Source organism: Lolium rigidum, unplaced genomic scaffold, assembly GCF_022539505.1.
Source record: "Lolium rigidum isolate FL_2022 unplaced genomic scaffold, APGP_CSIRO_Lrig_0.1 contig_28679_1, whole genome shotgun sequence".
Lineage (NCBI taxonomy): Eukaryota > Viridiplantae > Streptophyta > Magnoliopsida > Poales > Poaceae > Lolium > Lolium rigidum.
The window spans coordinates 1-25,550 of record NW_025900096.1 but is presented as its reverse complement, the minus strand read 5'-3'; the positions used below and the strand labels follow the sequence as shown (position 1 = coordinate 25,550).

Below are 25,550 nucleotides of genomic sequence, written 5' to 3'. Positions count from 1 at the left end.
CAAAATTTATTGATTTGACACAAGGGGAGGTAAAGAATACTTATAAGCCTTAACAACTGAGTTGTCAATTCAGCTGCACCTGGAAAAGCACTAGTAACAGGGGTGATGTAAAAGTAGCAGTGATATGAGAGCAATAGTAATAGTAACACAGCAGCAGTAGCAGTAATATGAGAGCAATGACACCAGAAAATAGTTGATACTACTTCCAACGACATGTAGAACGAGTATATAATGATGAAAGATGGACCGGGGTTCCCAGCTATCTACACTAGTGGCAACTCTCCAATAACAAGTGTTGGGTGAACAAATTACAGTCGGGCAATTGATAGGATTGAAATAGCATTAAGACAGAATATCAAGATCATTAATCATGTAGGCATGTTTTCCCTATATAGTCATACGTGCTCGCAATGAGAAACTTGTACAACATCTTTTGTCCTACCAGCCGGTGGCAGCCGGGCCTCTAGGGAATCTACTGGAAATTAAGGCACTCCTTTTATAGAGCACCGGAGCAAAGCATTAACACTCCGTGAAAACATGTGATCCTCATATCTAAGCCTTCCCCTCCGAGTTGTCCCAATTTACGTCACTTTGGGGCCTTTGGTTCCGGACATAGACATGTGCATACAACTTGTAGATACAATCTAAGCAATAAGTATAGAGCTTAAATCTAAGATCATGCCACTCGGGCCCTAGTGACAAGCATTAAGCATAACAAGATTGCAGCAACAATAACTTCATAAACTTTGTAGATAGACAATCATAACGTAACAATCCATCGGATCCCGACAAACACAACACCGATTACATCGAGATGAATCTCAATCATGTAAGGCAGCTCATTAGATCATTGTATTGAAGTACATGGGGGAGAGAATACCAACTAGCTACAGCTAGAACCCGTAGTCCATGGGGGAACTACTCACGGAGCATGATGGAGGCGGTGGCGGCGATGGAGATGGCTTCCGGGGCACTGCCCCGTCCGGCAGGGTGCCGGAACGGAGACTTATGTCCCCCGAAACGGAGTTTCGCGATGGTGGCGGCGCCCACGGAGTCTTTACGGAGTTTCGTCAATTGGTGCTGCGTTTTTAGGTCGAAAGGGCTTAAATAGGCGAAGAGGCGGCGCAGGAGGGGCGACAGGGTGGCCCCACACCAGGCCGGCGCGGCCAGGGTGTGGCCCGCGCGGCCCACCTGTGTGGTGGCCCCCTGGCTCTCCTCCGACTCTCCTTCGGTGTTCTGGATGCTTCGGGAAAAATAGGATCTTGGGCGTTGATTTCGTCGAATTCGAGAATATTGCCCGAACAGCCTTTCTGGAACCAAAAACAGCAGAAAACAGGAACTGGCACTGTGGCATCTTGTTAATAGGTTAGTTCCGGAAAATGCATAAAAACATTACAAAGTGCAAGCAAAACATGTAAGTATTGTCATAAAACAAGCATGGAACATCAGAAATTATGGATACGTTGGAGACGTATCACCGCTTCCCTGCTCTCTTCTGCAAAAATCCCCTCTTGCGCTCCACAACTCCCTGAGCTCATACACTCTCACATTGTGTTCCTGCGCCATTGTTGATGCCACCGCGCAGATTGACCAGGCACAGTACTCCCGAGTCCAAGATGGCGTCCAGTGGATCTTGGGAGCGCTGAGTGGGAGAGATCCAAAATCTCGACCCAAGACATCAACCTCCCGAAGAAGCCGGGAATTAGCAAGAAACCGAAGGCGCTGTGCTTCCCAGCGAAGAAAGCTACCCAACCCCTCCAATGGAGTATCGGGTTAGTTTCGTCGATCATCTTATCCGTGGCCTCTCTGCCCCCATTCACCCTTTTCTTCGGGGGTTGCTTTTCGTTTATGGACTGCAACTTCATCACCTCACACCCAATTCTATCCTCCATATTTCCATTTTCATCACTCTTTGTGAATCCTTCCTCGGCGTCCAGCCCTAACTGGGCGTTGTGGAAGCGTATCTTTTTCTGCCGCCGTAATGGCTCTGCCAATGTCGCCTATAACATAGGCGGCGTTGTTATTTCCGTTCGCCCCGATGTCGATTATTTCGATGTCAAATTCCCTGACTCAGTTCATGGATGGCGCAAAAAATGGCTATACATTCACGAGGAAAATCATGGATGTGCTGAAGACAACATCCCTCCCTTTGATGGTGCTGAAAAAATCTACCGCCGCCGTTCCTGGGATGCGGAAGCTACCGAGGAAGAAAAAACGGCGACGGAAGCATTGATGACCCGCATCCGCGAGCTGCAAAACACCCGCGGCCAAGAACTATCGGGTATTCAGATCACGGCTTATTTCCTTAGAATCAGAGTGCAGCCTCTATAGGCTCGCAAAAATCCCTCCGGAAGTATGCTTGGCGACAAGGATACGGATCGCCTGTCGGTGGATTTATCGGTCAAGGACTTAGAAAAGCTTGTCCGAAAAATTTCCTCCCTCGACAAAAAGATCCTGTCCCATCTTCTTGTCGAGTAAAACCATATAGCGCCGCCAATGCGCTCCCCAAGGTAACTTTTTATCGACTCTCTATTTTTGTTTGACAACTTGTGCATAACTCTTTTATTGACATCTCTCTTTACTTTATACAGTACCATCCATCTATTGTCTCTCTTCCTCCCCTTCCTGAAGGTGGGGAAGTCGAAGAACGAGCCATTATCGATGATGATAACCAAGATGCTCCTGGCGCTGATAGTGAACCCGCAGGTTCTCGAAAATCTGCGGGATCTTCTGAAAAGGAAGCTGAATCCGAGGGTACTACCTCGGCACACTCTCATCCTCCTGTTGTTTCTCCAAAGAACGAAAGGAAGAGGACTGATGTCCAAGATTCCGGCACCTCCAAAGCCGAAGAAGCTGCTCCTTCACGTCGGAAGGCAGCTTTCGATCCATACCTGGAAGCCCTCGTCAGTTCGTAAGTCATTTTTTCTTTCTTATTGTTTTGCTACTTGAAGATCTTTGACTATCTTGCTTCTTATCTTGTCGCCATTTCATCGTAGTGATGACAAGGAAGAAATACCAGCTCTTGATGCGACTGCTCGAACGAGTACGTCGCATACTCTAGTTGTTTCTGAGGTGCGCATTGAAGGAGAGGAATCTTCGCCTCCTCAACAAAACACCGATGCACCTACTCCTCCTGCAAGCCCTCTTGTCCCTTCGCCAAAAAGGGCGAGAGTTGAATCAATCATACAGCCTACCCTACAATTGGGTAGCTCCTCGACTCCTCTTCTGGATGATGTAAGTCCTTGAATACTTTCTGATGCTATCGATGTTTTTCTCTGTTTACTTCTTTTTATTCTGTGTTGTCGCACTTTTTGTTCCCTACCGACACTTTCTTTCTCTATCTTTCTTTTAATAGCCTTTGATTAAGGAGTTCATCCGCTTCGGTGCCCAATTTGTTGGGTACCGTGACTATGCTAGCAAGGCTGAAGGTAATATCTTGCTGGTTCTCTTTACCCTTCCCTTCTCACTTCTTTCTTGTCGATGTTTTTAACTAGCTTCATCTTTCTTGACAGAAAACCTGGCGGAAGCCAATGAGCGTGCCAACACACTTGCTCAAAAATTAGAGCAAAGTGAAGAGGCTCGTAAAAAGGCCGAGTCAGATGCTAGTCAAGCTAGGGCAGAGGCTGACAAGGCCAAGGCCGACGCTGCTGGTGTTGAAGATCTTAAGAAGAAGCTTCATGATGCCGAGACTTTGCTGAGCGACCATATAGCCGCACAATCTGCTCGCGAGGAAGCGATTATCAAACGCCTAAGGTCGCAAAACCATCGCTTTGTCAGTAAGTATCTGAACCACTCCGCATTCTTTGGACTTTCTTTCCTGCACTCGTTTGTTGATCAATACATTTTTGTCTTGACAGGTAAAACATCTCAGGAATTTGAACTTGAAGATCCCGACAATGATCCTCTTCTCGACGCCCATTCGTTCCTTGAGTTTCATGGAACAGAAGCACGCGAGGGCATTGAGCAAGCTAAAACAGGACTGTCGCGACTCTTCCCCTACTTCTTTCCGAAGAAAGAGGAACCCGCAACTTTCCTTGCTCTTGCCAAGTTCTTTAATCCACCAGAAGATCTTGGACTGAAGGTACGCCAAGAAAATATGAAGCTCGCTGTTGAAAGCACTGTCGCCCTTGTTGCCGACAGCCAACAGAATATCGACTGGACCAAAGTTGGCGACACACAGGAGATGGAAACCACGAAGTGGCGATCACTGATCAGGGCTGCGAAGCCCAACACAAAGAAGGTCCTCGCTTATCTTGGATTCGCGCCTACTCCTGCTCCTAGCTCGTCCAAGCCGGAGGTCTAGTAGAATGCCTTATCTTTTTCTGTTTTTTATTTTCCTGTTTCTTCTGAAATTGTCGCCACAGTAGCTTTGGCGGCAACTGTCGTAGTAATTCTTTTGAAGACTCCATCTGTAATATCTATGTAAATGTCCCGAAAATCAATGGAATTCTATTTTGCGTGATCATTGATATTGAAATTTTCTTTTCCAGTTGATATTTGATAACTACTCCGCGAGTCCTCATCTTGCCGATACCTTTCCTGCTTCCTCCTTCTCGAAGAAAACACTTGTCGCTGATGACCTTGTCGAAGGTTCTTCGAGTAGACACTCCTCACAAGATTTGCAAGAACTTCGCCAACAACTTCAGTCCATGAAAAAGCAAACTCTTGCGATGATGGAGCAATCTCGCAAAGCATCCGAAAAGGAAAAGATTGCTCTTCAACAAGCTAAAGAAGCCATAACTGCCAAGGAAGCTGCTATTTCAGAAGCTGAAAAAGCAACTACTCAAGAAATTTTTATGCTTGATTTGATGATTGAGCCAGTGCAGATATGTCAGGTATGCTCTTGCAAACCGAAATTCCCGTTTTCTCGCTACCTCCTTGTTCAAGATTCTTATGTTGTCACCAATCTAGGCTCCTTTATCGACGCTGCTGTTGAAGATGAAAGGGTGAATGCGAGGACAAATCTTCTCGTCAACCTTTCTCTTGACCATGGTTCTTTATTCTGGGCCACTCCTGAGCGGACCCGACAAATTGTTAGGTTTCAAGACCGTGCACCGCGAGTTCGCGAGTTCCTTGATTTCTGCACCAGGACATTGACTTTGGTTTACAAGACGTTGTTTCCTCGAAACGAGGCACCCGACACTATTCTTGGGTTGTTGGAGAAGTTTCAAGATGCTCCTCGTATCCATCATTTTGTACGAGCTCAACTATCTGCTGGTGCCAGGTTTGCGATGATGATGATCAAAATCTGCTATCCCAAGTTTGACATGAGCCAAATTGTTACCAAGTGCTTAGCCAAGATGGCGAAGAGGAAGAGGGATTTCAGCAAAATTGATGATTATGTGACCCCTGTGGCGGAAGATATGATGGATGAACTTCTTCGGATGGACTCTGAATTCTTCGAAAGGGGCAGTTATGCTGAACATAGTACTCGCACTGCAAATACTGGACGGATGACCATAGATAATATATTGAGCCGGAATTGATTTTCCTCTCGATTTTCTTCAAATATGGCGCCCTGTATTGTTGCAAACATATACTTATATTGTACAGCTTAAAAATATTTCTATTTTTTTTTCAAGCCCCCGAGTGTTTCGGTGGTAAACCTCTTTGTTGTGTATGCGAGGCTGTAAACCAAGGCAACCAAATTTTTATTGAGGATGCTATATTTACGGGTATAAGCCCCCGAGTATTTTGTTCCTTTGTTGATTGCTATTTTGTATTTTCTTTTTATTTGGCGAGGTATTTGATACCGAGGCGAAATATTTCCTGCACATTGGATTTATCTATGTTGTGTATGTGTTGTAACTTCGAGGCGTAAGCCCCCGAGTATGTCGACGAAAAGATGTGTATCTCATCACTATATTTTATTATATTGCAGCACCGCGAGCCCGCCTCATTAAAAACCTTTCCAGCCCCACTCGGTGCCCCGAAAAGGAAAAGAGTGCGTCCGAAAACTCGCGGGCGTTTCGGTACATTGTATTTTTACAAAGGAGGACTATATTTCGACTCTAGGCGTAGAAACGCTCGAGCTGCGCCACGTTCCGGGGGTTTTCTCGGGAACCCCTGTCTTCTTGTCCTTGATTCTGTACGCTCCTCCTTCGATTACTTCTGTGACGACGTAAGGGCCCAGCCATGGTGACTCGAGCTTTTCAGTACTTTGCTGATTGAGCCGTAAGACCAAATCGCCCACCTGGAAAGATCTTGGCCGCAACCGTCGATTGTGGTAGTTTTTCAGGTCCTGCTGGTACTTGGTGACTCGTGAGAGCACTTCATCCCGAGCTTCATCGAGTGCATCTACGTCGTCCTCCAAAGCTCTTCTTGAAGTTTCTTCGCCATACTCTGTGAATCTTGGGGAGTCATGCTCTATTTCGATCGGTAATACTGCCTCAGCTCCATGGACTAAAAAGAACGGAGTTTCTTGCGTCGCTGTATTTGGTGTTGTTCGAATACTCCACAAAACACTTGGCAATTCTTCTGGCCAGGTATGCCGAGCTTTTTCAAGCGGTCCTAACAGGCGCTTTTTAATGCCGTTGCAAATGATGCCATTGGCTTTCTCGACTTGGCCGTTGGTTTGCGGGTGCCCAACTGACGCGAAGTGCAGTTTGATGCCTACTTATGCGCAGTATGCCTTGAACTCCTTGGACGTGAAGTTACTGCCGTTGTCTGTGACGATGCTGTGAGGTACTCCAAACCGAAAAACGATGCTCTTCACGAATTTTATGGCTGACGCTGCGTCTAGCGAATTTATCGGCTTTGCTTCTATCCACTTGGTAAATTTATCGACAGCAACCAACATGTACTCGTATCCTCCTGGCGAAGCTTTGTGTAATTTGCCTACCATATCAAGTCCCCATTGGGCAAAGGGCCAAGACAATGGTATTGGCATCAGCTCTGCTGCTGGGGAGTGTGGTTTTGCGGCGAATCTTTGGCACGCGTCGCAGGTTCGTACTATCTCTTTTGCATCCTCGATTGTTGTCAACCAGTAAAATCCAGCTCGAAAAACCCTTGCTGCAATAGCTCGACTGCTCGCGTGGTGACCACATATCCCCTCGTGTACATCCTTTAAGATTATTCTTCCTTCTTCGGGTCTAGCACACCTTTGCAGCACTCCCGAAATACTGCGCTTGTATAACTCCCCTTTGACCACTGTGAAGGCTTTGGGTCGTCGAATAACTCGTCTTGCTTCAATTGGGTCATCAGGTATTTCTTTCCGTAGGATATACGATATGTACGCTTGCATCCATGGGATTTCTACCATCATCACCAGCTCCTGATCCTCTTCTTCATCTCGAACTTCTTTGTGAGGCGCCGAAGTTTTCTCCTCCTTCGTCTTCTTCTGCACCTTTATCTTTGTACATCTCTCAGCTATTTCTTCCCGAAACACCCCTAGCGAGATTGGGAGACACTGTGACCCAATGTTTGCGAGAACGTCGGCTTCATCATTGCTCAGCCTACTGATGTGATTTACTTCGCATCCATCGAACAGCTTCTCAAGCTCGTTGTACACCTCCTTGTATGCCACCATGCTGTCATTGACTGCATCACATTGGTTCATAACTTGCTGTGCTACCAATTGTGAGTCGCCAAAGATTTTTAATCGGGTCGCGCCGCAGGCTTTTGCCATCTTCATCCCGTGTATAAGGGCTTCATATTCTGCTTCATTATTAGATGCGTTTGGGAACGTCATCCGTAGGACGTATTTCAATTTGTCGCCTTCAGGTGATATGAGTATCACCCCTGCGCCAGCTCCTTCTACTCTCTTGGATCCGTCGAAGTTCATGGTCCAGGTTCTCGATAAATCTGGGGGTCCAGTATTTTGTAATTCCATCCACTCTGCAATGAAGTCTGGCAAAATTTGCGACTTGATTGCCTTTCTTTTTTCATATGTGATGTCCCGAGGGGAAAGTTCTATTCCCCAAAGGGAGACACGCCCGTAGCTTCTGGATTGTTCGAGTATATTTGATAGAGGTGCTTCATTGACCACTATTATCGGGTGTGCTGAAAAATAGTGGCGCAACTTTCTTCTTGTTGTTATTACTCCATATGCTAGCTTCTGGTACTGAGGGTACCGCTGTTTTGAGGGCGATAAAACTTCGCTGATGAAGTATACCGGCCTTTGTACTCCATGGAGTTTTCCTTCTTCCTCTCTTTCAACGACTAGCGCCGTGCTAACCACCTGAGTTATGGCTGCGATGTATAGCAGGAGGGGTTCCTTCTCTTTTGGTGCCACTAAGATTGCTTGTGTCGAAATTGTGCGCTTTAAATCCTCGAAAGCTCGCTTTGCCTCCTCATTCCATTGGAATTTCTCTCCTTGCTTGATTAGGGCGTAAAATGGTAGTGCTTTTTCTCCCAATCTGGCGACGAATCTGCTTAAAGCTGCGACTCGCCTCGGTTAGTCGTTGTACTTCCTTCAACTTTGTTGGCTTCCTCATTGTTACGATAGCCTGTATTTTCGGGATTTGCTTCAATCCCTCTTGCTGAAACAAGAAAACCTAGAAGTTCTCCTGCAGGGACGCCAAAGGAACACTTCGTTGGGTTTAATTTGAGACAGAACTTATCGAGGTTGTCGAAGGTTTCCTTCAGATCTTCGATTAACGTTGTCCCCTTTTTTGATGTTATGACGACATTGTCGATGTACACTTGTACGTTTTTCCCAATTTGTGTTGCCAAGCACTTCTGCATCATCCTCTGGTATGTTGCTCCCACGTTTTTTAAACCAAAGGGCATTGTTCTATAACAAAATACTCCATAAGGTGTGATGAACGCTGTTTTGACCTCATCTTCTTCTTTTAATCTGATCTGGTTATAACCAGAATATGCATCCAGGAAGGAAAGACGTTCGCACCCTGCCGTGGAGTCGATAATTTGATCGATCCTTGGGAGGGGAAAGTGATCCTTTGGGCAATGTTTATTGAGACACGTAAAATCGACGCACATGCGAAGGACTTTAGTGTTTTTCTTCGGCACCAACACTGGATTTGCTACCCATGTGGCTTCTGTATGCATCTCCTTGACAAAACCAGCTTCTCTTAGTCGATCTATTTCTGACAACCTAGCTTTACGGTTTGGCTCCAAAAAACGTCGTAAAGGTTGTTTGATTGGTCTCGCTAATGGATCCAAGTTTAGGTGGTGCTCGGCAAGTTCCCTGGGTACTCCTGGCATGTCATCTGGACACCATGCGAAGATTTTCCAGTGCTCACGGAGGAACTCGACGAGCGCGCTTTCCTATGCGAGGTCCATGTTTGCCGCAATGGACGTCGTCTTCTTTGGATCTGTCGGGTGAATCTGTACCTCCTTGGAATCCTTTGCAGTGTTAAAGGTTGCCTCTTTATCAGGCCTCCCTACATCTGGTAGCACATCATAATCAGTCGTGAGCCTTGACTCCATGTATTCTGCTTGCATCCCGAAAGTTTCGACGATCGATGAAAATCCTTGTCACATTTGTCGGCTAGTGCGAAACTTCCTTTGACTGTAATTGGTCCCTTAGGTCCAGGTAACCTCCATAATAAGTACGTGTAATGTGGTACTGCCATAAACCTGGCATATGCTGGTCATCCCAACAAGGCGTGATACTGCGACGGGAAATCCACGACTTCAAATTCCAGCTTCTCGATCTTGTAGTTTTCTCGGGTCCTGAACTGAACGTCGAGATTGATCTTCCCCAGCGGATAACTTGGCTTCTCCGGTGTGATACCGTGGAATCGTGTGTCGGTCGGTTTTAGGTTTGCTAGGGATATATTCATCTTCCTTAGTGTATCTGCATACATAAGGTTTAAACTGCTACCGCCATCTATGAACACTCGAGATACATTAAATCCTGCAATTACTGCTGGTAAGATCAGTGCTGACTGCCCTGGTCGAGGAACTTGCTGTGGATGATCAGCTATTGTGAAGCCAATATCTTGCCCTGACCAGTTAAGGTACTCGACTGTTGGTGGTGGCATCTTCTCTGCCATAAATACATGTCGCGAGATTACTTTCTGAGCTCTATTGGATGGCCTGCCTTTCTGGATCATCGAGGCTGCTCCATTAGAGTTGGGATCAACATAAGGCGGTGGAGCAGGTGCTGCCTCTATTCTGAGCTGATGTCGATTTTCGTCCGTAATCGCGGGAGGAGGTGACAAGTGAATCTCACTCCTGGGTCCTTGAGGGTTTCTGTGCGCTGCCTGAGCATTTGCATGCCCTGCCCACCTTAACATTGCCTGGAAATTTCGGCAATCTTTCTGCAAGTGTCCTGACAGTCTTTTTCCATTGTTGTCGAGAAAAAAAGTGCATATGACACGGCCCGTTCATCATCTCTTCAGGGGACACAAAAGGTCTCTGGAACCTTGACCCGGTATTTTGCCTATTATTTCGAGAGTCATCTCTATTGTCGCCTCGCTGTTCGTTGCTCCTATGGTAATCATCTCTATTGTTTCCTCCAGCGCTTGCTCGGAAGCCAGCCGAAATTTGCCCAGGAGCATCATAACTCGAGTACTGCCGAGGAAATCATCGCCTACTTTGATAATTTCGGCCGCGGTCCTCCTCTGGTGACCTATGCCGTTTGTTGTGAACGGCATCTTCTCCATCTGCCCATCTGTTTGCTATCTCCATTAATGCGGATACTGTCTTTGGATTGGTCCTGCCCAAATCCTCGACAAAATCTCCTCGCCGGATTCCTGCGACAAACGCGTCTATTGCTCTCTCGTCAGATATAATCTCTGCCGAGTTTTTAATGATATTCCATCTTTGGATATATTTTCTCATTGGTTCGTCTGGCTTTTGTCGACATGACCTCAATTACTCTAGCGATGCAGGTTTTTTGCAGGTGGAACGAAAGTTCTTGACGAAAACGTCCTCAAAACTGTCCCAGCTGTCGATAGATCCTGGAGGAAGTTTCTTTATCCAGGATCGCGCGGCTCCACTCAGGTGTATCTGAATACTTTGCATAGTTGTTGCTCTGGTCCCTCCTGTGAGCTTTACCGTTTCTAGGTAATCGACTAGCCAATCTTCTGGATCTTGCAGGCCGTCGAATTTCTTGAAACTACCGGGCAACTTGAATCCCGAAGGGACTCGAGTTTTCCGGACTCTCCTTGTAAAGCATGGTAAACCGCACATGTCCTCGTCATTTATTTCTGGGGAATGCCGATGTTCTCTTCTACTTTGCCGTGCTCTGTCCACCCTTGCTTGTGCTGTTGTGTCTCTTGCTCCACTTGTCCCTTCTGGAGCTGCTGCTGCTGCCGCAGGTCGTGTACTATTTTGCCTTGCTGTTCCTTCGGGAGGTGTTGGCGCAAACGCCGTCCCCATGGCTCCAACTCCTGCCATTGCCATGTTGTACAGTGCTTCCCTTGGATCTCCTGGAGGTGGCCTGGATGCGAGGATAAAGGCCTGTGTCGCCATATACCCTGCTTCTGGTGTTTTGGGGACGATGTTCCCTCTCGTGTCTATCGACATAAAATACATGTCGAGGTTTAGAACCAAGTATTCTCTTTCTCCTCAGGTATGTTTTGCAGCCTTGATCTTGCTCTGTTCCGAGCTTCTCTGTGGCTATCTCCCGAAGTTCCAGATTGTCGACTTAACTCCGCTCTTCGCCTGCTTGATGCGGAGGCTGCCTCCTTTCTTCTATTTAAAGCAGCTGTCTGTTTTTCCAACTCCCTTGCAGCTCGTGCGAGCCTATATTGATATGCTTGCAACTCTTCTGGCGTGGCTGTTGTAGCCATTGGTTCTGAGCCATCCATAGCTCTTGCGGCTCTATCACATGCTGCCTGCGGGAGTTGAACTCTATCGCGAGGCTCAAGTCCGATATATTTACTGCCTAGACCTTATCGTAAATTAGAGGGATCGACGTATGGATTTCCCAGATCGTCGAAAGCCTCAGATGTTTCCTCCTGATCACGACTTGGCTCTCTGATGACATAAATCTGATGATATTTTGTATTCAGATCTGTGCTATGTTTGGTGACACCATCATAAAGATTGGCGAAGACCTTGCCCACTGTAGTGGATTTGTCGATGAAATCGAGGCTGTCGACGCTGCTCGAGTCATCGCTTATATAGGAGTCCGCGGATGACTCGAAGGACATGTCGCTGAAGATCTTGGCGAGCTTTTCGCTTGCCCTGGTGCTGATGAAGCGTGGCGATGAAGTCTCTTCTTCGCCTGACTCGATTGACGATGTTGAGTTTGAAAAATCGGAATCGACCCCCGACGATCCCGATGAAATCGGAATTTCGAGACGATACGCTCCCTTTTTCTCGACGCGAAAGTGGAATCTTCCGAACGTCATCTCCATAGGCTCCTCCATATACGCATATGCATCCAAACGGGAGGGCGGGTGAGGAACAAAATCGACAGGACCAGTTGCGATCTGTTTACCTCGATCCATTGTGTTGTTTGCAGTTGATGAAGTCGACGATCTTGAACGTGCCATCGAGATCAGATCCTTGATGCCTCTAATCCCCACAGACGGTGCCAATTGACAAGGGATTAACTTATCAATGCCTACAGGTTGTAGACTAGGATTTAGTTGGAAGTAGAGGGCAAGTAGATCTCGAAGGTTTCAGCCGAAAAGTACTCGACGATTATGAAAACTAGGGTTTGGGAGACAATGATTCGATGATTTCTTTGTCCCTCGACCCCCCCTTATATAGGAGGTGGAGCCGAGGGATTCATATTGTACAAGTTACAAAGTCCGGGAAGGTTTCCAACTCATCCCGTAAGATTACAAACATCATCTTCTAATACAACTTCTAACTTTCCGTAATATCAACTTGGGCTTCCGATTCTTCTTATTCTTCGAGTCGTGGGCCTTCAATAAACCCCGGGTACCATCTTCAGCAGGCCCATTGGGGATGCCTATATCACTCGGGGCAAACTCCAAATTGGAGCAAATCTGGGATTTTATTTAGCAAGAATGTGCCTTTGCAGGTCAAGCAGGAAATCAAAACTACTTTCCAGTACCAAGCATTGACAACTCTTTTGTTCATCTAGGCCATCCCCTTGTTTTGCCTTCCAAGGATAGATCGTCGGCTTACAATTTTGTGTGCGATAAATTCAAATACAAGCTCAGTGCTTACAAAGCAAATAGACTCTCCCATGCTGCCAGATTAACTCTTATAAAATCGGTTTTCTCGTCTATACCTGTCTACTATATGTCCAACATTCTATTTTCAAAAAAATTCCTCGCCAAATTGACATCCATCATTAGGAATTTTTGGTGGACAGGTGTTCAAGATGACCGTACCACTAAAAGCTTGTGTCTTAGAGCTTGGGCTGATATTTGCATTGAAAAAAATATTGGTGGTCTGGGTGTTCGTAATTTGCAGGCAATCAACCAGGGACTAATCCTATCCACGGCTTGGAGATTGGCGAAGGAACCACAAAGTCTGTTGGCACAGATTCTTAAGGCAAAGTACCATCATGATACATCCATTTGGAGAGCAAGCTCAAATGTGCCAAAGTCAGCCTTTTGGTCTGCAATTCTTAAGGTAAAACATCTTATGATTTCTGGTTCAATATACCAAATTGTTGATGGTTGTAGTTCGGTGTGGAGTGCTCCCTGGTTTATGGGTTGGGAAACCATTTATGATCATCTCATAATACAACAACAACCCTTTACATATCCAGCTCAGGTTAAAGACCTTTGGATTCATGGTCAAAAGCGTTGGAATGCTAACTTAATCGCTTCTTTATTTAGCTTCGAAACCGCTAATGCAATACTCCAAACTCCTATAATCAATACAGATGGTCAAGATACTCTGGTTTGGAAGCTAACCCCTGCAGGTAATTGTACATCCAAAAGTGCATACAAGCATTGTTTCAGCAACCTCCAACTTCCACCGAGGCAACGCCCAAAAAATGTTCCACCAGAGATTATCTCCCTTCTTAACCAGGTCTGGCGGGACAAAGAAATGGCGCCGAGAGTTCAAACATTCGCCTGGAGGCTTCTCAGAAAGGCACTTCCTACGGGTAAGAGGGCTAGTAGATTCTCCAAGCACATTAAAGAAGGTTGCTCTAGATGTGATAATAAAGAAGATGAAATGCATATGCTATTCTTATGCCCTTTCTCTAAAGCAGCATGGTTCAGTTCTCCCTGGTACATTAGAACTGAATCCCTTGCTGCTCATCATGGCTCTATTCCTGATATGATTTATGCTTTGCTCACATCTGGACATACACAAATAAAACCCACTACTCTCTATACCTTCCTGTGGTGTCTATGGAAGGCTCAAAACGACACTCTCTTTTGCAGGAAAGTAAGCAAACCATCGCAGGTTTTTGCAGCAGCTGATGCTATTATCAGTGCTACTAAAGTAGAGATCCAAAGTTCTACTGAACAACACAACAACTTGCAAGTCAACAACATTCGTACACCTGCACCGCAACTTGATGTCATCCCTGGATCGGCCATCGCTGAACCATCAATTGTCGCAGGCACCAAGATATTCACAGATGCGTCATGGGTACAAGTTGAACAGCAGCGAAATTCTCCTATGCGGGCTGGGCTAGGAATATGCATTCAAGTGGAAGGCAATCAACAGTGTTCTCAGCTCTTCATCTCGGCTATTTCGCCACCAGTGTCTTCGGTGCTACAGGCTGAAGCCTTTGGTCTTTTTCTTGCAGTGAATCTGGCGGACCTTCTTCGACTCCAGCAAGTTACTTTCTTCACTGACAATGCTACTCTTGCCAAAGCTCCAGCTAATCACAATTTACAGGATGCCCCTGGTCATTGGGAAATCAGACCACATCTAGCCAGTGTATTCAATAGCAGCTCTTTTAACTCTGATAGAATATATCATATCTCCAGAAGTTTGAATTTCAAGGCTAGCTCTCAGGATTCAGAATATGACTTTCAGTTTTAGATGTTTGGCTAGCTCTCAAGCAAATGTTGCTTGTTCATTTAGAGATATATTGTCGGACCAAAGCGTTGCCATGTGCACGACTGCTCTCTGTAAAGTGTTGTTAAAATAATAAAATCTTTGTTGTCCAAAAAAACGAAAAAACGTTAAATCCGTGCCGCTAGAGCCCTCCCCACCCTCTCCCTCGCTTCACCGCTGGAGGAGCGCCGCCGGGCGAAGCTCGGGGGCGGCGGCGGCGGGGCATCCTCTTCCCCCACGTGCGCGGGCGGCGCAGTCGCGCGAGGGCGCAACGCTGGTAGGGGCATGGCGGTGCGGCCGTGCGACGGCGGCGTGGTGGCTCTGCATGCTGGGCGAGCTCGGGACGTCGGCGGCTTCCCCAGAGGCTGCTGCTGCGACGGGCGGCGCGAGCTCGGGCGGTGGCAGGCGGACGGTGACGCGCGTCGTGATGCAAGGTGAGCGGACATAGCGGCCGGGCGGGCCGGCGGCGGCGCAGAGGACCTTCATGCGTCGGGTGGAGGTGTTCTGGCCGCAACGTGTGCGGGCCGGGGCAGGGGCCCCGGGCCTTGGCCCAACCCTCCCCGGATCTGACGTGCCCGGCAGCTATGGGGGATGTCTGGCCCTCTCCAGGAAGGTGGTACAGCTGCAGGTTCGATTGGGAGTGCAGGTTCCGATCCGTGCGGTGTGGTGCTCGTCTTCTTCGGCCCGCAGCAGGAAGAGCTTGGACACCGGGGTGGCGGCCCTGGAAGGTGGGAGTCATGTTGGTCGGCGGGCGAGCCAATGACTCTGGTGCAGGACGGTGACCACGGTCGTGAGGGCGGCGTGGTGGTCGGCGAATTAAGTGTTGTGGGGTGTAGATGGCGGTGATTTTTCCAAAGGGAAACCTTTGCCCCTTGGGCCACGGCGGCGGCGTTCGCGGATGGCGTTCCCTTGGTGAAGGCGCCGTGAGGCCAATCTCCGTCTCTCTACTTCCTCCGGGTGAAAACCCAAGATCCTCGGATCGGGCGGTGGCGGCACTCCAGTGTTGTGCTCTTCTTGAAGACACCGTCTTGGAGCCCACAACACGAGGCTCACCGATGGTTGTGACGGAGGTGATTCTTCGGTGATCTTCGGCAAGGCTTGCTCCGTGCCCTTCCCTTATCGAGCTTCATTGGCGCTGCTTTTCGGTCTGTGAGCAACGTGGGTTGGTCCCCGGTGGTGGTCGGCTTCCGGTGGCGTTTCTACGACGGAGGAGTTCTGTCGACAGCACACGTGAAAAATGGCTCGCTCTCGAGTGAGCTCCGTCCCGACACTGTAGCTTCTAGCTCTGCTCCGAGTTCTCGTAGGCGTTTTGGCTAAGCATGTTGGTTGCGCTTCTGGTTGTAGCTTCTTTGGTACTTCGTGTGGGTGTGTGGTTTCGTTCTGTAAGCTGGTTCAGCACTTTGTATCGTTTTCATCGTTGGTGGCTTTGTTAATTCAAAGTTGGACACCCTTTTATCTAAAAAAAAATGACCGTTGTTATTCTTGTCATTGAATAATAGCCCACAAACATGATACACTAGTAGATAACTGCAGAGGGGACGAATTTCTGCAATCCAACAAAATGTCAATATCTATATAGCCATAGCAACCAAATTGAGGCTACCGTTTTCACCTGAATGAAGATTCTGAACTTGCGATCAATGAGCCACGGCCAACTGCTAAAAGTAACACTACCAGGCATATATAAGATTCTTATTACTCAATGCTCAATTGAATAAAAGGACTATCGTGAGCTTGTGGGAAACAAAACAGCTGAAGGCAGTCAGATAGAGCCGTAGAGGATGGAATCTGAGATTGTTGCTTCCTGCTTTACTGTGCGTGCCTATCTACGGGGAGCTGAGGATTGTGGCTTTCAGCACAGACAACCCTTGTTGCATGAGAGCGCCCCGGCGGAGGCAGTCATGGGCGCCACAAAAGAGGCAGACTTGACAAAACTAGGGGCCTTAACCGCAGGTCCCGGCCTGCCCGACGCCCTGAAGAAGGCGCCGTTGAGCATGAGATCGCCGTCCGATATCCAGCTCCAGTGCCGCCACTCGCTGTTGGGTGGATCGCCGTCGCGCTTCGTCACCTGCAGGAATTGCGTGCAGACAGAGTTTCATGCATGGTCACCTTGTTCAAAGGAGATCGAGGATCACTAAAGGGGAGAGGCTACGATCTGAGAAGAGGTCAGGCGACGCAATGCACCTCTTTCTCCTTGCCGGCGCAGAACCTGTTGCCCTGGCTAAGGATGGTCGGCGATGCGCTGCCTCCGATGGCGTATTTCTCCCAGCTCACGTAGTCATTGTTGACGACATGGAACACGCCGAACCGGCACCTGTCAAAATTATCACATCAATCAGTGCCATAATCCGACGAGCACACGAGGTTTGGCCGGCGAAACGAGATTTGTACACACGAGGTTAATTTGGGATGGCATGAGCATGACCTTGGCATTCTCTGCACGAGACCTGGCCCGAAGCGGTTGAACGCAACGGTGACCCGCATGCCCCTGTCGTCGGAGAAGGCGTCGTTGTGGCCGAGGAGCATGGCCTTGTCGTGGTTGGTCATGAGGCAGTTGGAGACGGTGACGGCGGTGGATGCCTCGATCACGTCGACGAGGCCGTCGGCGCAGTCCTCCAGCGAGCAGCGGTCGACCCACACGTCCCGGGAGCGGAAGACGGTGACACCGTCGCCGTCCGACAGCTCCCAGCCCCTCGCAGACTTGCGCGCGGGCCTGCAGTGGCGTATGGTGACGCCGTGGATGATGACGTTGCTCACGTTCCTCAGCGTGAAGCACGCGCCGCCGTCGCCGACCACGACGCGGGCGCCGCGGCCGTCCACGGTCTTGTACGAGCTCACCAGGAGCTCCTGCCTGGGCCGGATCGTCATGTCGCGGTTGAAGATGATCCAGAGGGGCTCGTGCTGGGCGAGGCCGTACCGGAGCGTGCCGGGAGCTGGCCTCGCCGGGTCGTCGTCGCCGGGGTCCGTCACCACGTATATCCTGCCGTTCTTGCCGCCGAGGGCGTTGCGGCCGAACCCGATGGCGCAGTCGGCGAGGCGCTGCCGGTTGGTTGCCCAGCTGGGGTCGCAACGCCAGCAGTCGTCCACCGGGTTGCCGGTGCCGCAGCTCCCAGTTGGAGTTCGTCGGTGCGATGATATGTTGATGCTGGTGGAGTTCTCACTGATCGGCAGCGGCGAAGCGTAGGAAACGGGTAAAATGGATGTGAAGAATAAGAAGAGGAGAATGGCCATTGTTCGTGGTAGTGATTTCTTGGCAGCCGCTGCCGATGCAGGCCCTGCAGATCGAGTAGGTAGGTTCTGTAGAGATCGATCAACTCTGGAAGCCGAAGGTCGTATATTGCATAGAACAGGCGCAGCAGTATATGGCAACATATCATCGAAATCACCATTTTGGAACTACCTGATTTTCCTGCTTGATTTTTGTCAATAATGCTGATTTTAAGCGGCACAAATCAGGTATATATGGATTTCCTTGAATCTGGCATACGGAAGACAGACCGAAATCTTAAATTACTGCCGAAATGGAGGGGAGAGATTCCAATGCCAGAGTTATCACAATAGTTCATGCAAAGTAAGCTCCTTTTACTGCCGAAAATATCCCTCAAAAAAAAAAAGTAAGCTCCTTTTACCGAAAATATCCCGCTCATTTCCCCCCTCCCCCTCTCTCACCTCTCTACAGTAGTTGGGAGAGGTTTCCCCTGTTCTGGGCCGGACCGAGGCCCTCGCCGGCAGCGATGCCGCCTGGGAGAGGCTGAGGCGAGGCTCCGGCCTTCATAGTGTATATAGTAGAGCTAGGTGTAGTGGTCCCATAGTGGCGTCTTGGTGCATCCTATTGTTGGGTGGTGCAGCGGCGCGGCTCCGATGGCGGGGCGGTGACTGGCGCGCGACCTCGGCTTAGGTATCTCGGCAAATAATACGGGTGGGAGCTCGTGTTTCCTGATGCGGTAGCGCAGCGTCGGGGAGCTGACCCTGGTGGTTCTTTGTTCGTGTCCGAGGTGGGCAACGAGCAGCGCGACCTCGGCGAGCTCCGTCAATAAGCGCTGGCTCCGACAGCTTAAGCTCCTCTTTCTCCTGGGTGTCCTCTTGGCCGGCCATGGCGGCGAGGGAGAGGACACCGACGGCGACAGGGAAGCCTCGGCGGCCAGCGAGACTCATGCTGCAGTTATGAGTTGTTTCACGATGACCACGGGGAGGGTCATCGATCTTGGATGCCCAAGGATGGCATCAGTTGACGCTAGCGAGGCGTCTCAGCAACCTCCTTCGGAGGCCCATTTCTGATGATGCGGTGGCGGCGCTTCACGCTTGCTTCTTCCTAAGTGGTCATGTCCCCGACGTGGAAGACGACGGCCGCCGGCACAGTTCATCCCCCATCGGCGGTGTGACGAGAGGGACTCCGCCGGCACAGTTCATCCCCCATCGGCGGTGTGACAGAGGGACTGGATCACGTTCATGCAAGTTCCTTAGAGGTCCTTGTGCAAAATCTAGGGACTTGTTTGTAATTTCTTTTTTTATTGTGACCCTTTATGTAACTTTTACCATCGCTTTGACTAATGCAGCATAGTCTACTCCAAAATGAGTCCATGCTCATGTAGCCCTGGCACGCTGGAGACGATAAACACACCCCCTTTCTCTGTCCTTACACCATAGCTGCTCAGTTCAGGTCTCACCTAGGATTCAGAAGTGATGATGTGGATGATATGATCCCTCGGCTACAAAAGTTCTACACTGTATGCTATCCAAGATGACAAAATCAGAAGATGTCAACTTTGATCTTTTCTTCCTTTGGCAGATCGGGAAGGCAAGAAATGATCATAGGTTTCTAAGGTAAAGACACTTCAGTTGACTCCCATCATCCACCAAACCAACCATTCTAGCGCAACAGCACCAGAAGTCGACGCCCCTTGAAAAAAAAAAGGAAGCCCACACCTCGGGAAGGTAATCGTAATATGTTGCCAATAAGTTGCGAAAAAACAGAGTATTTCATTTTTTTATTTCTACAATCCTCTAATTTGCCAACCACCTCACACTTTCTGATACCGTTAGCTTCAGTCTAACTAGTCAGATGAGTACCGAAGGTCAGAGACTTCCAAATAAAATAAGAATCTTGCATATGAGGTAACTGGCCAACCATGTCTTGGAATATCAGATCCAAAACGACAGTATGTTTTAACTTCATGGTAAGGAATGCTTTCAATTGCAACTCTTGAACTGCCATTATTTAACACTACAGCCTCTTGGTGAAAAACTTGTTCTAGTTTGGATATTTCTCAAATGCAGGTCCACAGATGACACGCACCTTTAAAATCTTTCATGTGTAATATTTTAAGCTGGACATGGACCTACAAATGCGATCTGCATGAACCAAACATAAGAAATTAGGAGCAAAATTTCCCTTGGAAGAATTTCACTGTGTCCATAAGAAAAGTGAATTCTGAATATGCTGTTACCAAAAAAATATCTACTCTATGTCACTTCAAAATTTGACAGTTAATTTTATGCAGTAATAATTGGAAACCATTAGTGAGTTATTCATCAATGAATTATAATGAAGTCAAAAGTTAATTAACCATACGTCAAAATCTACTAAACACGGATAGACAGGAGTGATATGCAAGGGAAAATTTTAGCCTACAACCCTCCATTTTACCAGACAATTTGCATCTGTCCATCTAGATGTGTTCCGACATGTTACTACCAATCCTATGTTATCTTTAAAATGGTAAAAGAGATGGTAATATGTTTATGAGAAACATTAACAGTTGCATCTAGTTCTTTTTCATGTATAGGTAAATATGAATTCTTTTAGTTCTGAAAAGCAATTACCACTTGTTAGTGGATATTTCAAGACAGACATCACTTGCTAGTGTATTTTTCAAGGTTTTCTAACGTAACTTCGTGTACTAAATATAAATGGTTATATCAGTATCCATTTATATTTCAAATTTGTCCACCACAGTAGTTCTCAGCTATCATGTTGCATCAGAATTTCACATAGCCCAGTTAACCAGCTAACCAAAGAACCTAGCAAAAGCAACTCTAATAAAGAAACCATGTCTTCATAAAATGACAGCACGGAAATGATAGTTATCTGCTTGGGTGTTAGTAAGGGGTGGATTGAGGTTTAGACGAAAATTTGGGTCCGAGGCTCCGAGCGCAAGAGATAACGAGGTTCACCCCCATTTGCAAGGTGGGGCTCCTCCCTGGCTGTGTTCAAGACTATGAACAAGTAGTGACTTATAGAACTTCTGTTTATTGCTTGCCTTCACAAGAGTTTACTAGCTGCACTTACATGGCAGCCTCTAGACTAGGAATACCATATGGACTAGGCATATTGCCTGACTAAACTAGGACCTGAACCGAAGTAGTACTTACTCAGTTACAGTAGCACATAGCTGAACACAACTAGGACTAGAACTCTTCTTAACACACTGCAACCAGGTGCCACTCCTGATCTGGCACAGCTAAAAGTAGTAGCAATCAGACTGTCGTACCGAGTCGATTGATAGGAACTAGGACACTGCAATCAGGTGCCACTCCTGATCTGGCACAGCTAAAAGTAGTAGCAATCAGACTGTCGTACCGAGTCGATTGATAGGAACTAGGACTAGGAGTTCCAGTCAGATCAGAAGACCAAGCCGACTGGCACAAGTGGTTCAGACTGTGCTGGCCTAGACCTGTAACGAAAGGTTTGACCTAAAAGACATCCTTGGCAGCGATACCTATATTGGAAATATAAATGGTACAATCATGATCACACAAGAAAACTGAATCTTAACTTTTACCAATTCATAAGGATCAGAAAACAGAGCATGCTTGTGCTAAATATTGTACTAGTACTAAGTATTAAAACTATATCATAGGAGCAAGAGCAAGTATACAGAAAGAACATGATCAGCATTGCCAAAACCAGTGGCAGCTCCCAGGAGAACTTAAAAGACTAGATTTGGTTGAGAGATAGGTGTAAATTCTTTTGAAAAAAGGAACAGTTTTATTCACTTCTCGTGTAGAAAAAGTTTATGAAATTCTGGTCTGAACTTGAGAATTAAATAATTGGCTTGCCCAACTGGTTATTGGCTATTGTTATGATGAACCAATGCTATGATCAATATTTCATACTTCAGGAATTCCTCTTTTTACAGTCTATAAGCTATATGCATCAAGTGTTCTTGGGTCTCGCAAATGTCAAACTGCTGAGCACCCTAGCAGAAAATCGAAGTTAAACATAGATTTGTATTGTAGATTATAACTAACTAATTTAGGCCAATAAACTGATGTTGTATGTTACTTAAATGATGTGTGTTACTTTCCAACAACAATAACCTTCCCATTCACATTAATATCATTCATCTTTTCATTGGCCTGTGGATGGTTTAATGCTCTTAATATATGCTTGAATAAAGGTATTATTTTCATTTCTAACAGATGGAACTGGGGGTTTTCCCTCTAATTTCCAAAAAAATCCATCGGTTCATATGATCCAAATGGCATCTTTTCACCTCATCAGATTCTTGTTAGAGCATTAGAAAGTCTATAAGAAGAGTTAAAAGTCTCGACTCTCTTGACAAAAGTGACGAACAGATGAAGCTCATTTACATGAATTGTGTTCAAGGCCAAGCAACTTAAAATGAAAAATCAAATCTATTCAGATCAAGATCAACCAGGCAATCAAATTGAACGCTTATGGAATTAGTAACACGGCAAACCTGTAATTTCTGACCTGGAGAGTTCAAGAGCATTTAAGCATGGGGACCATGATATAACATAGGGGATGAGTATCTATCCACTTAACTAGGGCATCACAAGAATCTTTTTCGCTGGTACCCATTGACTTGGGTCATAGACCGCTTTTTACTGTTCTTCCAAAATTCATCCTTCTTTTCCTTCCTATGCTTTAAGGAATATTTTCCCTTTATAATTCCCACAATGGTACTTTTATTCTTTATGCTTTTCCTTGCAGATTTCACATCCAACGTATTCAACAGCTTTCTGTATGACTTAGCATCAGGCACTTGCCCACTTCGAACCATCTCCTTGTGGTAATAGAATGCTCTCGAAAAGTCACGGACACGAACATATGCATATATCATTGTAGAATATGTAACTGAATCTGGTTTTAGTTCCAGAATAGACATCTCTTTCAGGAGCTGGGGCAATTTGTAATGCTGTCCTCCCTTTGCATAAGCATTCATCAAAATGTTGTAAGTCATAGTTGTAGGAGGTAAACCAATTTCTCCGAACTCGGATATTACATCTCTTGCCTGAACATACAACCCATGCTTCGCCAAACCATCAAGTACCATGTGATATGTGACTCTAGTGCCTCCAGCCTTTTCATCAATCATTGATTTCCATGTATCCATTAACTTCTCTGTGTCACCAGCCCTCCTAAATATGTCAAGTAAAGCTGTATATGTTTCTAACGAAGGCTTAAGTCCTTCTCTTCTCATATCTGTATATGTCGTATGAGCTTTTTCATCCTGCCCAGTAACTGCATATGCACGAAGCAGTGAAGTATACGAAGAAGATGTAGGCTTAATGCCATCCGCCTTCATCCTCAGGAAAGCATCTTCAGCCTTTTCACTCATTTTTTTCTGCTGCCCATAAGCACTTATGAGACAGTTGTATGACCTAGCATTTCGCACTAGTCCTAAATTGTGCATCTCCAGAAGTAATGATTCAACAACTTCAGGCTGCAATCTTCTGCTGTAGGCATCCATAAGGATATTATAGGTCAGGGTTGTTGGTTTTAACCCTTTCTCTTTCACCTCAAGAAAGAGTCCCTCAGCTTCTTCAATTTGACTGCATTTGCAATATGCATTCATCATCACGTTATAAATGCTCGTGTTTGATGGGATTCCTCTCTTCTCCATTTCTAACTGGAAGATAAGAGCTTCATTTTTCAGCCCCTCATCACAAAAGATCTTAATTAGATAGGCAGAGGCATCTAAGCTCCACTTGACACCTTTTCTGTCCATCCGCTGAAAGAACTCCCATGCATCCTTGGCAGATGCCTTGCGCTTCTTCATTACCATTAACATGATGGAGGATGTTATGTGGTCAGGTTGGACATTGTTCTTCTCCATTAACTCAAATATTTTCCAGGTATCGCCATATCTGAAGTGTGTAGAAGAATGTATATCACAACAAAGCAAAACACACAGAAGAAATGTGCTCCTTCCGTTCTATAATTCTTGTCGTGATTGTAGTTCAAATTTGAACTAAAATTACAACAAGAATTATGGAACAAAAGGAGTGGCATATTAGAATTTCCATTGTGTGCGTGCTTAGTTGGGATTATAGTTGTGCACTTCAATCTTAAAGAGGGAAAAAAGACTTGCATCTATGGAAATCTGTCAATAAATTTTTTTCCCTGCTAGCCCAGTTCACTAAAATGAGAAAATCGAATTTTTTTTGTAGGAGAAGACTCATCGATATACTAATTAAAAACAGGTCCTAAGTCCATCATTAAGAACCCAACAACATCATTGCTTTCTTCACAAATATTTGAACAACAAGAAGTCCTAACAAATTTTGTAAAAGTAATTGCATGAATGAAACTGTAATAAGATTCACTCTGCCACACAAATGAAGACAGCTCACCTTCCACAGTAGGCAACACCGGACATTGCAGCGTTGTACAGAACCACCTCCCGGAATCCCCTCTCCAGCGGCAAATTTGCCAGAATCTCCAAGACATCATCGGCCATCCGTGCCCGTCCAAGCAACACGAGAGCCACCAACCATGCCTGCGGCGACGAGGACATCGGCTGCTCCTCGAGCATCCGCGTCATCCACCGGAAGAAGTGGAGGAGGCACCCCAACGCCAGCCCTTCATCACCCATCCTCCTCATCACTTCCACGCATTCGTCCTCGCCGAGGGCTCTGCGGCTGTAACCAGCCAAGAACTCGGCGAATCCGGAGCCGTCGGCCGCCACTGGGCTCCTCGCGAAGGCGAGAATTTCTTCCACTGCCGCGGTGGTGGTTGTGCTTGCCTCTTCTTGGTTTGGCAAGAAGAAGCTCGGGTGCCGCCACGGGCAGTCCCCGCCGTCTTCATCGTCTTCTTCTTCATCCCCATCTTGGAGATTATGCTCCTGGGCCTGGGGTCGGAAAGGGCTGACAGGCGGGTCCCACTCACCCGCCTCGTATTCGCTGAGCTGCTCTCCCTCCTCTGCGCCGTCGCCATTGGGTGGACACCATCCGTCGCCGCCCTCTTCGTCATCCAGGGGGGCGACGAGGTGGGCACCGGAGGAGCTGGCGGGAGAGCTCCGCATGACCTCCTCCACTTCATCCACGTCGTCGTCTGGTAGGCGGGCGACTGGTTGGTTGCGCCGCCGTGGGAAACGATGGGGGTGGAGGAAGCATTTGGTGGTGGAGGATTTGAGGGGGCGGCGGAGGAGTCGGAGGATTGGTAGGTTTGGGGAGGCGAAGGAGAAAGAGAGCAGCGGGTGAGGTACCAGCGCCATATCTGACGACGGGTCTCACCGGGGTTTCATCTGCGGCGGCCAATCGCGGCCGTGGTAGAAATCACTCAAAGAAAGATTTTTTCTACAAGACGGCTCGGATGTGTCACATACTCACATTGCTCACCGGCCGATCCAAGAGCATCTTCAGCAGCAACAGATGATATAGATATAAAAATAACCGTCACATACTCATATACATTAGAGAAAAAATAGCTCCAGTAAATGATATAG

The 25,550-nt window shown here is 47.2% G+C and overlaps 2 protein-coding genes across 2 annotated transcripts; both read right to left on the bottom strand.

The window, feature by feature from the left end:
* Window positions 1-16,516: 16,516 nt before the first annotated feature.
* Window positions 16,517-18,130, bottom strand: LOC124680798 (pectate lyase-like). The gene is made up of 3 exons (XM_047215839.1): window positions 17,282-18,130; window positions 17,041-17,170; window positions 16,517-16,924 (listed from the first exon to the last, which is right to left on the bottom strand). Exons 1-3 carry the CDS (start codon window positions 18,085-18,087, stop codon window positions 16,709-16,711), a joined length of 1,152 nt encoding a protein of 383 aa, XP_047071795.1. The 5' UTR covers window positions 18,088-18,130; the 3' UTR covers window positions 16,517-16,708.
* A 4,345-nt stretch (window positions 18,131-22,475) lies between these two features.
* On the bottom strand, window positions 22,476-25,080 carry LOC124680797 (pentatricopeptide repeat-containing protein At5g50280, chloroplastic-like; the record flags this gene model as incomplete). Its single annotated transcript, XM_047215838.1, is given in 2 exon segments — window positions 22,476-23,970; window positions 24,457-25,080. Coding segments are annotated over 2 exon segments (1,942 nt in total), but the record flags the coding sequence as incomplete, so codon positions are not given.
* Window positions 25,081-25,550: the final 470 nt, after the last annotated feature.